Source organism: Elephantulus edwardii, unplaced genomic scaffold (genome assembly GCF_000299155.1).
Source record: "Elephantulus edwardii isolate Elephantulus edwardi_28Jun2011 unplaced genomic scaffold, EleEdw1.0 scaffold00009, whole genome shotgun sequence".
NCBI classification, from domain to species: domain Eukaryota; kingdom Metazoa; phylum Chordata; class Mammalia; order Macroscelidea; family Macroscelididae; genus Elephantulus; species Elephantulus edwardii.
Window position 1 is genome coordinate 3,327,995 of NW_006399759.1, and position 13,381 is coordinate 3,341,375.

At 40.5% G+C, this 13,381-nt stretch overlaps 1 protein-coding gene across 1 annotated transcript in view; it reads right to left on the bottom strand.

Annotated features, from left to right (window-relative positions):
* Positions 1 to 12,969, bottom strand: part of WDR43 (WD repeat domain 43) — a 59,301-nt gene extending 46,332 nt beyond the window's left edge. The window contains exons 1-2 of the mRNA XM_006880685.1: positions 12,724 to 12,969; positions 3,351 to 3,488 (exon numbers count right to left, since the gene is read on the bottom strand). Coding sequence (XP_006880747.1) covers positions 3,351 to 3,488; positions 12,724 to 12,948 — 363 coding nt within the window. The 5' untranslated portion in view covers positions 12,949 to 12,969. The remainder of the gene's footprint in view (positions 1 to 3,350; positions 3,489 to 12,723) is intronic.
* Positions 12,970 to 13,381: the final 412 nt, after the last annotated feature.

The window sequence follows — 13,381 nt, forward strand, 5'->3', positions numbered from 1 at the left end:
ATCATGCTTGGGAGGGTTGAGGGACAACGCAGGAGGGGAAGACCCTCTATGAGATGGATTGATTCGGTGACTGGGGTAATCGGGATGGGTGTGTCAGAGCAGTGCGGTTGGCGCAGGATAGCGCAGGGTTTAGGGCTGCTGTGCATAGGGTCGCTATGAGTCGGAAACGACTCGAAGGCACATAACAACAACAACAACAATGTATATTATATACACACATATGTGTTGTGTATTTCTGAATGTTTTCTTTCCAGATGAATATTAATGTGGTTGTTACACATCACCTACTTACTAATAACAACCTGGTGGCAAAGTCCATAGAGAGTTGTGCTGCTAAACCAAATGTACCTGTTTGATGCTTTGAATCCAAGAGCAGCTTTGTGTGAAGAAAATGGACAATCACCTCCTGTGTGATGTAAAGCTCCAGAAAACTCAAAAGAGGGGCCAGTTTTACAACACAAGCTTTAAGATAAAAATAATGTTTTTTAAATGCCTATCTAAAACCATGACAATAAACTCCTTCTGCCAAAATAGCTGGGGGACTGGAGCTTGTTTTAGGGAGAAGTCAAAGACGGTAATGAAATCAATGCTGTTGAGACAACTCAACTCTGTGACGGTGGCAAACGGCCCCTTAAAGTTTCCAGCACTGTCCATTCTGACAGTAGCAGACTGACTGCCACATCTCCTTCCTCTAGAACAGGCGATAGGTTCAAACCATCAACCTTTAGGTTAGCAGCCAAGTGTATTACCGCTGTGCCACCAAGGCACTTTATGGTGGCATTAATGTTACTAGAATGCAGTTACCTTTTCAGCAATGACTTTTAACAACTGACAAGATCCTCTCATTGCTGATGTAAGTACAAATTAGGAAACTTCTTTGGCAGCTTTCTTTACACTAAGTCTAAAGAGCCTTCTTGCTCAAACCCTCTGACTCAGTAATTCTGAGAATTCATGGAAGAAGATAAAACAATCCACTGTTAAGTGACAACAGAAAAATTTGAAAGCCACTTAAATGGTCACTGCATTAAGAGTGTATCAAATTGAATAGAACTTTAGACCTATCCATCAGCACTGAGTCAATACCAACTGATTAAAAAATATAGTTTTTAATGGGGGGAAATATGGACACACAATCTACAGGTAAAATCCAACCAAATTTGTTTCAAATATGCACAAAATACAATGAAATATACAAGCTTTAACTAGTTTATCTCTTGGTGATAGATTTAAGTAAAAATTTTCCTCCCTTTTCAACTTTCAAGTAGTTTCAAATTTTTTATGACCAAAACGTCTGCTTTTATACACAAAGTAAGTATGCCAATATACAAAAACAAGTTGTAACATATACTATCAAAAACACATTATGCCATTTAAATGACTGTCTCTCTGTGCCAAACGCATTCTTCTCTAGCCGCCTCTGTGGTGCCGGCCTGAAGCTGCAATCCACCTTTCTGCTTTGCTAGCTACATCCACAGTAAGCATGACCAATAAGGGATACTTGCTCCTTCCTGTCTCACTTCCATCACCCCAACAATGCTTTTTCACAACAGCAGCAGAATCCAATATGCAATCTTCTCAACACCTGACGAACCAGTTCTCATCACTTCCATTCAGAGACATTCGTCATCAGTCAACTGAAGCCTGGGCCCAAATCTATGGGATTACGTCTCAGGAAACGGCAGCATCAACACAGGACTTCTTCCCTGAGAGATCTGAGTTTCAGCATTATAGGATGCCTTCTCTCAAGTTTAAAGGTTTTCATCTTCCCAACTACTTCCACAGTTCTCCTAGCCTGAGAAGCTGCTTCCAGTTGCTATACTTTGTGAATTTTTTTCCCCTACCCTTTCCTACTTTAAGTCTCATCAACAATTAATCATTTTAAATTCTCTCTTCAAACAACTACGGTGGTTTCCCCTATTAAATGGGCACGATATCAGCATTCTCAGGTTGTAAACCAGCCTCAACACAGGAAATTTAAGCACTAGAAGAAAGTAAAACTGCTTTCAAGCCTTTCTTCTTCCTAGAACCTGCTTTTATGCTTAGCTTTAGAAATGTTGAAGGGAGTTTAAGAGGAGTAATGAGTAATTTTAGTATAAAACCCAGCTCTTTCCTCTTCAGACTGAAAAAAAAGTTAAACTGCCTCAGATTTACAGCTTAAAGAGGATTTTCACTGCTATTCCAGTTAATCCTCACTACTAAGCTAGTGAGGCAGATATTATCCCAACTTTATTGATGACTGAATGTCATCATCAAATCAGCAGTGGTAGGGGCATCCTGCCCAACAAGTATTTACTATCTGCTTGGGGCTGCTTACATGAAAAATAATTAGAACTAAACTAGTCTTAAATTTCTGATCCTCAGTTATAGCAGCCCCTTAGGACAATGCAGCCTCAGAATCTTTCCATTACTGCCAAACGCTCTCAGGAAACTCACTGCCTTCAAATCAATTCCAATTAGTACACTCTGATGTGTGGTAATGAACTGTGCTACCAACGCAAAGGTACAGGGTTTGACTCCTCCAGTTACCTGTGAGAAGGATAGGCAATCTCCTCCTCCCGTGTGATTAACTGCCTCTGAAAACCCACTGGAGGTCAGCTATGAGTCAGTTCCAAATCATCAGTACACAACAACAACAATGACAATGACCCTCCTCCAGGTTTCCAAGGCTGTGAAGGGGCCCAAAGCAGAAGGAAATCACCCAGGTTTCTCCCCCCAAAAGCACCTGGTAGACTGGAATCAGTGACCTCATGATTAGCAACCTGACATCTTACACTCTCTTCAACTGTAATGGACGGTACTGGCTAAAACCTAAAACTCTGGAAACAGACTCCTAATTCAATTCTTTATTCTACCAATTATTAGTTGTATAACTTTTGGAGAGTGAGCTCTGGTGGCCTAGTGCTAAGAAGCTGTACTTCAATCTCAAAGGCATGAGACTCAAATCCACCAGCTGCTCTGAGAAGGGTGAGCAATCTCCTCCTGTGCAATTTACTGCCTCTGAAAACTAGCCAGAGGGGCAGCTATGGGATCGGTTCTGACTCAACAGCACACAACGACCAGCTTAGGATAGCAAGTTTCTCAATTATCCTCTTGATAACTGGGAATAATCGTATCTTGACAGTTCAGTTAAGAGAAGCATACCCAGAGTACTGAGACAGTTTATGACCCCTAAAAAACTATGTTAGGCGATTACAGGTATCACCAAATACTCTTTCACTCAGCACTTTACATGGAGAAGGGGCTAAAGACTGCTTCTATAACACCACCTAACAGCCAGCCAAGTGTTCTGTTTTTTGAAAAATGAGTTTCCCACTGATATTTTTAAATAGAAGAGAAGCACATATACTTACTATTAATTTACTGTGTAACTCTCCTTTTACTGTGCTGTATAATAAAATGCTGCCCACTGCCGTGCCAAGAGCCAACAAGTCAATCTGGTTACTTGTTTCTGTAGCTTCGGATTTCCTTTTTTTCCTCTGGGGACCTTCCTGGAGGTGGAAAAAGAATAAGATTTTTTATTTAATATTTCAAACATTGAAATATCATTAATGCACAAATGTGAATATCTCTTAGTCCTTAAAAGAAATCATCTTTTCACTCAGAAATATTTTAAAAGAGAGCACAGGAAGTGGGGGTTTCATCTATGGCAGAGCAGCTCCCTTGCTGTGAGGAGCTACTGACAGGCAGCCCTCCACACAAGGGTTTGTATTCTTTTTTTAAAAAAGAGAAAAAGAGAGAAGACAAGGAAGACTTCCTCTCAGCTGATTTCTTTCTACATAAAAAAGAAAAACAGTAACACTGCAACAGAAAGGAGGATCTCATAGATTAGACAGATCAATGTTTCATTCTGCTATACTTAAGGATCACTATAATAGATGTAGAGAAGGTTGAAACTGCCAACAACTTCAACTTATCTAAATGCACAATCAACATCCTTGGTATCAAGACTCAAGAAATCAAAAGGAGAACATTATGCTGAGTGAAATATCCCAGTCACAAAAGGACAAATATTACATGATGCCACTGTTGTAGAATGGGACTGTCCTTGGGGTTGGGGAGAGACTGAGTAAGATGGGTTCAATAATGTATACTGCACTGAAACAGAGGAGGGAGAAAACCGTCTAAAAGAGAGATATAACTAGGTATTTCTGTCATCACAGGAGACTAGAGCGAGGGCTGCATGGTGGAGGGGACCTGGGGGAGGGTTTGTAAAACAATGAAAGAATCTTTTCTTTTACTTTTCCATAATTTTTGGACTCATGTACTTATAACTTGTTAGTCAAATTTGTGTCTTCTAGGTTGCAACACCCCCATGATACATCTTGAAGGATATGTACATGTACAGCCAAGCACAATCAATAAGAATGCATCTGAATTCCAAAATCAATCTCCATAATAGTCTATGTGTTTCCTACTGCCAAAGGGGCCCTTTAGAGTAGTGAGAGAAGATCTTCACCCTGAAACCCACAGCGTCCCTTTTCAGCAGGAAGTAGCTAAGAGAATACGCCATCCCCTTTTCCTTATGACTCAGGGTGAAGTCTCTCTCAGGGAGGAGTGTGATAGGGAATGGCAAAGGACACACTGACAAAGAAGATTAATCAGAACTGGCTTTGACAAGCACTGTGGCATTTGGACAAGAACAAACTGGGAGGAGGGTAGAGAGAATAGTGCAACAATGAATGAGTGGAAGCCCAAAATCTCTGTAAATGTTTATGAAAATTAATAAAATATAATTATAGAAAAAAAAAAGAAAAGAAATCAAAAGGAACGTTGGACTGGTCAAGTTCGCTTGTCAGAGATCTCTCGAAAGAATTAAGGAGCAATGATGTCAGTTTAAAAACTAAGATACACCTGACTCAAGCTTTTTCAGTCACTATGCATCTCAAAGATGGACACTGAATGACAGAAGAATAATCCAAGACTTGGAGTTGGGCTGTTGGAGAAGAATACTGAATATCTCACAGACTGCTATAAGAGAAGTCTTGGGAGAAAGTGCAGCCAAAATGTTCTTTGGAGGCAAAGCTGACAAACCTGCACCGCGCATCGCACATATTTTGGGGATGCTGCTAGGAGAAACTATTCCTTGGAAAGGACATCATGTTTGGAAAAGTGGACCCGCAATAAGACAGACTGATACAATGACTGCGGCAATGGGCTCAAGCATGTCAGAGATGATGAAGATGGCACAGGATAGAACAAGGATTAGATGTGTTGTTCATTATGAGTCATAGTCAATTCAGTGGCACCTAACAACATCAAGCTGGCTTAGTATTTCTATAACAGAAGAGATACAAGTTGCAAAATAGTGACCTTTTGAATGTAGGATTAGGTATTATTTTCATGACAAGAGAAAAGAAAAAGAAATGCATGCTAAAGTGGACAGTGGATGGGGGTGGGGGGCTGAGGATTGTGTAACAATGAAAGGATTCTTTTCTTCCAAAGAGAAGAATGAACTAGGGGGGAGGGGTGGGCAGGGAGGAAAATGTTCAACAGTGAATGAATGAGGGAAAAATTAAATGGAAAGAATATGCTGTAAAAAAATGTTGCATTAAAAAATCATTAATAAAAAAATTTAATAAAAAACCCAAAAAATGGTGATCTTTTATACTTATTTCTTGATTTCAAAAGTGATACTAATAGACCATGTCTATTAAAAAAAAAATGATGAAGTTTTAAGAGAACATCAGAGTTATAATACTGAAAAATTATCATTTCAGAACTTCTCTTTCACATTTGAGTTTTTTTAAATTAAAGCATCCCAGATTACACATGTTAGTATGCATTCTTTCAAGGCAAAAGACTACAGAAAATATATTTTTTTTTTAAGTAGTACATCATCACTGCTCTACAGTACAAAGCGGCCCAAGACACACAGCCCAAGAAACACCAAAAATACTACTACAGTGTTACTGGTGTATGAAGAGTCTTATTAAGAGAGTATATGTATAAACCATTTCTCCCTCAGCCCTTTTAGTTATTCTACTGGGATGTCACATTTGAAGAAGTTGAGTCAATGGACACAGAGCAAGAAAGTATAAAGACTTAACAAAAAACAAAGGGGGGGGGAAGAGGAACATTCTATGTTATTAGATCTAAGGAAGTTACAATTAAATGTCAAAAGTATAAAAAAAATATGATGTTCTCATCAGTAACAACTAATCTGCTTGAAACTAGCAGTGTCTTTGGTGCCCTTAACAATCAAAGTCATTTCTAAAAGCCATCTCTGAATGACCCAGAAGGTAAGTGTGCTTTCTGCACAAACACCTATTTCAGACAAGGAAAGGGGAGAGATTCCTGGAGGGAAATATGTCAGCCTCATTCAACCATTCTTTGAAAGCTTCCTGAAAATATATATTCTACTCTTTGGGGTTGTTTTTTGTTGTGTTTTTTTTTGCATCTTATGATCTCTGTCTAATTTCTCCATCCAGTGTCCAGAACCAGAGCTGGCAAACTCCCTGATACCACAGCACCAAGACCCCATGTTGATCCACTGCCTTTCTTGGCTCAGACCAGCCAGAAAGGGCATGCACTGGACAAAGCATAAAGAGGTGACCATCAGTAGGTGTATTAGGGAGAGGAGAGGTGTTGGCACTATCATCGGGGCCTCCCATGGACAGCAGCCTTTGCAGACTGTTAAGGGATGAGAAGAACTTGGGAATTTAGGGGGCTCCCCCGGCAAAGATGAGCTCCAGGGCCACCTGGATGTCCCCTCCAGTGGCCTGCAGGGCCCGCAGGCTCAGCTCTTCATCATGGATGCCCATATCACGTAGCTGCTGCAGCTGGGGCTGCCACTGGCTCTGGAGGCTAGGCTGTCCAGAGGCCTGCAGAGCATGCTGCAGGGCTTTGCTGAAGAGATCATTGGTGATGGGCGTTCCTGACTGGACGCTGGAGGACATCGGCGAAGTTCCTGAGGAATGGCCCTCTGTATCAAGGTTTCTGAATGTGTGAAACACAACGTGGTCCACATATGTGTATGCTTTATTATAGAGTTTAATTTTTATTAAAGAGTTCAAATTTTCAAAAAGAAAAAACAAAACAAAACAAAAAAGAAAAACCACCTTAACTATAGTCACTGTCAACTTGAACCTGTCAGTAAAGTCTCTCCATTTTTTGGTAAACAAAAGCAAGGTCAGGCAAGAGTATATACCCACAGGATCTGTGTCCCACTTTTTCTTTATACTTATTAGTCTAAATCTAAGTAATAATCCAATTACTTTCATTTCAAACTACTGACTCACATATTATTTCTCAAGGTAGAATGATCTTTTTAAAAACAACTTCCTATAAGCAAAATGAGCATGTTTAAACAGGTCAATCAGATCAAAATTATATATAACCAATACAAATTAGCAAATATTTTCAATATTATCTGTCTGAAAACAAAAGTTTAGTGCTACTGATGATTGAAAGAAATTATAATAAAGTTTTGTTCACATTTGTTATCTGAACCTGTTGTATCTGTGGTCAAACTGACTTCAATGGCTCGTCAAAGAATAAATCAGTATAAACTTGTCTATAGCAATCAGGCATCAACAACTTCCCTCCAAAGCTCCTCTTCCAGCTGCATCCCCAAATCCATCCTTTCATTACATTCCCAAATCACACTTTTCCACTTTGCTTCTCTCCACCTGGATGGTCCTTTTCCCACTTAATTTTCATTGTTTTAAAAATCCTATCCAAGCTTAGAGATCCAGATCCACTTCAAATAATACTCTACAAAATCTTTCTCTTAAGGCACAAATCATACTCTACTTTGCCTTACATGTAGACAGTGAAAATGTAATCACTACCTTTATGTCTTCTATCTATTTTGTCATATTAGTTTTTTCTGCCTAAATAACGAAATGCGATGGGTAGGCTAAAAGACAGTTTCTATATTAGTAACTGGAAAGCCTCAGTCTGGCAAGCTAAAAAAGTGTGATTTATCTTAATAAATATATACTGATGGTCTAGCTACACGTCAATCCCAAAGGCATAAAGTCTGAATCGACCAGCTGCTCTGCAAGAGAAAAAAAAAATGGGCAATCTCTGCAGTAATGTAGTCACCATGAGTTAAATTGACAGGATGGCCGTCGACAGGTTTTGAGTTTTTGTAGGGTTTTTTTGTTTTGTTTTTTTTCCATTTTGGTTTGGTTGTGTTTTCAAAGGTAAAGGCTTGTCCAGTACCAATAAATAGAGAACGTGCAACCTCCTCCTGTGTAATTTTACCGCCTCTGAAAACCCTCTGGTGTGTCAGCTATGGGCCAGTTCTGACTCAACAGCACAAAACAACTCAGTCTTTTTACAAGGTGTTGTTGTGTACTGTAGTGTCAGAAATAATCCATAGCTGACCCTCCGGCGGATTTTCACAGGTTGTAAATAGCATGGGAAGAGACTGCCCATCCTTCTCCAGTGGAGCAACTGGTGGACTCAAACTGCATGCCTTCAGGATTGCAGTGCAGCTTCTTGCCAGGAGACCACCAGACATCTCTTTACAAAGTAGAGGCAAAATTATAGCTAAACAATAAACATCAAAAGCCTGTCTAAAGAAAGCTAATTTGCACTTGATCCAGAGGCAGTAAGAATCTGAGTAGTACATGTACACAATTTATGAAAGCAAGTTACACAGATGAAGATGCACAAGAAACAAAAAGGACATTCCTAAGTCTACATCTAATCAGTAATTATGTCGGTAAGACATGTTTTAGACTGAGCCCCATAGTAAGGGTTTCTAAGAACAGCCAATATACAAACATAAAAACCTATTTGTAAGGGGAGCTCTGGTGGCCTAGTGGCAAGGAGCTGCAACTACAATCCCAGAGGCACACGGTTCGAATCCACCAGATGCTCTGTAATCTCCTCCTGTACAGTCAAATCTGATTTGACGGTACACTCACACAAAAATTTAAAAAAAAATTTGTAACTGAAATAAATTTCACAGAAAATATTTTTTCTTACCCAGCATTAATACTGATATTTTTTATTTCATTTCATTTTCCTAAAGCAATCAAAAACCTACTGTATCAACTTCACAACTCACTGTTTCAAAGCCTATTTAGAAAAAAACACTGACTTCTACCAATGAAAAGTATACCCAAGTTTTACCCTAAAAATTAATCTCTTGTTCCGTTTCTTCACCTCTTTTAAAAAGAAAAAATCAATTTCCATCAAGTCAGTGCTGACTCACAGCAACCGTATATGTAGCCTCTCTTACTGCCACCTACTCTGGCATGTTTCGTGGACAATGTGGAAAAAACCCTATATATTTTGTGTATTATTAGACAAAAACTTTGTATCAGAACAAGTATACTGTAATGCAAAAAAGCTTCTATGTCTGCCAACAAAATCTAATATAAATTATACGATCGATCGATCGATCAATAGATAGATACCTACAAACACACATAATATGGATTATACAACATCTCTAAGGGTTGAGCGTGTGGATAATTGAGTGCAGTTTTCCTAAAAGCATCCTTAATGCAAGTGTCCAGTTCAATGTCTGAAAAAGACATGTGCTACAAGAAGTATATTGAGTTGCTTGGAATCAATTGGGCTGCAGTGACAGAAAAGCAGCCTGTGGTAGACAAGAGTAGAGGAAATCTGTTCCTCCTGGGTAGTAGGAGTTGGAGGATGGAGAAGAGGAAGTCTGAGAGGCTTAGAGGATAATGAAACAGCAAGATCATTTCCTAGGCTGAGTACTTTCTATGTGGTTTTGGCCCCACATTTAACATTTCAGCTTCAATTTACACCTATAATCCTGAGTATCCCTAAAAATAACATTCACTTATCTAGCCTCTATCAACCTGGTATCTTTGCACTTTCCTCAATTTTCTTATCTTCATCCAAAGTCCTTTACCCTCAAGCACCATCAACAATAAAAGCTCTGCTGGCTGTGCAAAAATCCTCAAGAACTATCATTCGGTTACCAAAAACCAGAAAAGCAACTTAATTTTTTTAAAACAGTGCCTTAATCTATTATCTAAGAACCCAACACTAACTCATTTTTCCCCACTGAGTAACTTCATGAAACAACATTTGGGGGCAAAGAGTCAATTATTGATCCAAACACAGCATCTTCTTACAAAGCTATTTACATTTATGAATTGAATATAGTATTAAATGATAAATTAACCCAAACAGAATATTCCTTTCCTAGGCATTTGTTACATGCTAAGCCATATTCTGCCACTTATATACAAAGTCTCAAAGGTCTCAAGGACCCTGAAAGATTAAGTGAGATGATCATCACACTAGTGAATGTCATTGCTAGACCCTGAACAAGGATTTGAAGGAGGTTCGACAAACTACTCTTCATTTTCTATCTTTAAAAATCATGTGAGTAATTATACTCCAAGGGAGCTTTGGTGGCTTAGTAGTAAGAAGTTAGCTTGCCAATCCATAGGCTTACAATTTGAATCCATTGGCTGGCTGCTCTGTGGGAGAAAGATGGACAATTTTCCTCCCTTGTATTAACTGCCATTGTCACTGGAGGGCCTGCTGAAAGCTACAAATGGGTCAACGATGAATAGGGTCAACTATGAGTTGGGTCCACTCAACAGTTGGCAACTGTATTCCATAAATACATGTGCAATGTTTGTTTTACCACAGGAAGAAGAGAAGAAGGAAACCCCACAATACATCTCTCTAGTTTTCATGTAAAACTGATGTTTCAGGATTACTCCCAAGATGGTAAACAATGGATGGATGTCTCTGTATTCCTTCCAGTCCTCAATTCTGAGACCCAATACCTAAGGAAATGGAGTAAAGGCACCAGACCAAGGAGCCAGAATACCACGGACGCTACTGACCACAACTCCATTTATTAAGGCTTTGGTCAAGACATTTAATCCAACCTTCAAGTTTTTAAAAGGCAGTAATTTCAGGGCGCTTCAGATCTACTGCGTGGCTATAATGATAAAGAAAACTCAGCTAAAGAAAAAAGGCAAAAGGCTACCAAAACATAAAAACTTTTTTTTAAATGAGACCCAAATCCCATTTTTAAATAAAGTACTAAATTAAAATGACCAGCTCAGTTTTACAAAAGCCAAGTTTGAATCTCAGTTATGCTCTAAATGCTGTTCTTTTTCTACTGTGTCATAAGTGTTGCATAAAATCCAAATAGATGATATTAACAGAAAATTGAGGATTAAGAATTGGGCAAAAGTGTCACTCCTGGGAAAGACAACATAGCTGTAGGCTAAATAGGTAACATTTTGCCAACCAAATATTACTATCTGTTGCAGGGTACCAAAACCAGTGCACCAAAGACACATGAGTTCTAGTCCTGATTCTATTCTTTCCTTTAGACAAGTTACTAAACTTTCCAAAACCTCAGTTTCCTCTCAACAAAAGCAAAAAGTTTTGTTATCCCTTAACCGAGCTGGCCATTGATATAATGCTATATATTACTATGTTAAACACAATCACTTTGTGAAGTGAGTCATATTATCCCCATCTCACAAATGTGGACATGGGGCCACAATTACTATTACCAAGCAAAGCCTGGATTCAAGTAAATGTGGAAGAGCAAGGATCCATGCACCTAACCACAATACTATCTTCTGGTCAGCATTACGGTTATTTTTACACGACTCTGGAAAGAAAAAATATGCAGAGCGTTGCAATTTTTAAAAGCCCAGTTTTGTATGTTTCATTCAAGAATCCTGGCAAGCTTCTTCCATCATAATTCAACAGGAGTCATTCATTCTATCTAGAAACTACAGAAATCTAGCTTTACAATCTTAAAAGTAGCTAAACACGCTCAACTAAGTATTGCAAGTTAAATGTATCAACAGCCAAGACCCTTGAAGAAGTTGGCAAAGAGCTTCAATGGGCACTCCGATAATCAAGAGCTACCCTAAAAAAAAAAAATCTAAGCTTTGACGTTTTAAAAATGGTTACTACTATACACCAGACCTAATTTAAGCCTAAAGCATCCAAACCACTCCGGTGTGCTTCATTGGGCTCCCCTAAAGCTGCTGTATTTTAGCACGTGCGTGAGTTAGAGCAGATGTGACTCAACAGTGAATGGCAGGCATCTTACCTGAGATGGTCCCTAACTGTCTGAAATTCCCTAAGTCAGCAGTTTTCTAACTAAGTGAAACTTATCCTAATTTCATATTCAATAAGCCAAATACCACTCCACTTTACCTACACTACGAACACGTCAGAAGGCTCGGGGCGGCGGAGAACGGGAGAGGATGGAAAAGTTAAAGACGTTTCAAGGGAACCCAGAATGAGAACGTGGAGAACACGTGGTGAGCCCACACTCAAGAGAGAAGAGGGGTGTTTCGCGGCAAGGAAACTGACCCAACTCAAAGCCGATGGGTGAGCTGAATGGAATCGAAGAAAAGCAAAAGAGTCCCAAGAAAGAGCCCAGTCAACTGCCAGCACTCTAATAAGTGCAAGCGGCCAAAGGCCCGGCAGGAAACAGCGACGCTCGAGAGCCAGGGCCCATTGCAAAAATGCAGACACGTCCCGGCAAGTGGGACACAAATCGCAAACTCGATCCGCACAACTCCGGTGGAAGGCTCTAAGGATCGGGCCGCGCCCTCGCCTGCCTACCTCCAGGCCGCACGCCGGGCTGGCGGCGTGGGCCCTGGGAACCCCGCTACCGCGCTCTCGGTCCCAGCGTTGCGGGCCATCAAGGGACACGCGCGAGCGAGGGTCACGCGCTCCGGAGCCACAAACCCAAGCACAGTCCCGGGGAGCGCCCGCCCACCGCCGCTCTGCTCCTTTTACCTTGGCCTGTACCCGCGCTGGCGCCCAAGCCAGGCAGGTGCAGGTACCGGTGAGGTGCGCCGAAGGAACGTATTCTTGATGCAAACGATTGCTACCGGTCTCCCATACTCGTAAGTGGCCGTCTGTAGAGGCTAAAGCAAAATAGGCCTGGCTGTGGGGGGAGAAAGCACAGGGGATTCCGGCCCGGGAGAGGGGGTCGCCAAAACCTCCGCCGCCGGCCGCCATTGCACGTCTGGCTCCACGGCAGCCACGTGTTCGTTTGTACGCAGGCGCACCTTCGCGGGGCGGGGCCTGAAGGAGGGAAATAGGGCGGAAGGGGTGGCTCTTTGCGACGCAGGCGAACGTAAGGCAGAACCACATTTTGGACAGTGGCCTGGTGGGACCATTTAGCACACATAAGGAGAAGGGCGGAGACGTAGAGAGGAATGGAACTCCTGAATCCAAAGGAGGGCCCATTCCTTTAAAAAAAAAAACAAGGGGGAGGAGGAACCTCAAACTTTTTTTTTTTCATAACTTGACTGAAAGAAATATTCACTTAAAATTCCATTATTTCTATTTTTCCTATTGGCTTCCAGGCTATATACATAATTACATAATAATAATGTAAAATAATAGGAGGAATGCCTACTCCTTATCTAATTTCGTGGAGATTCGTCAA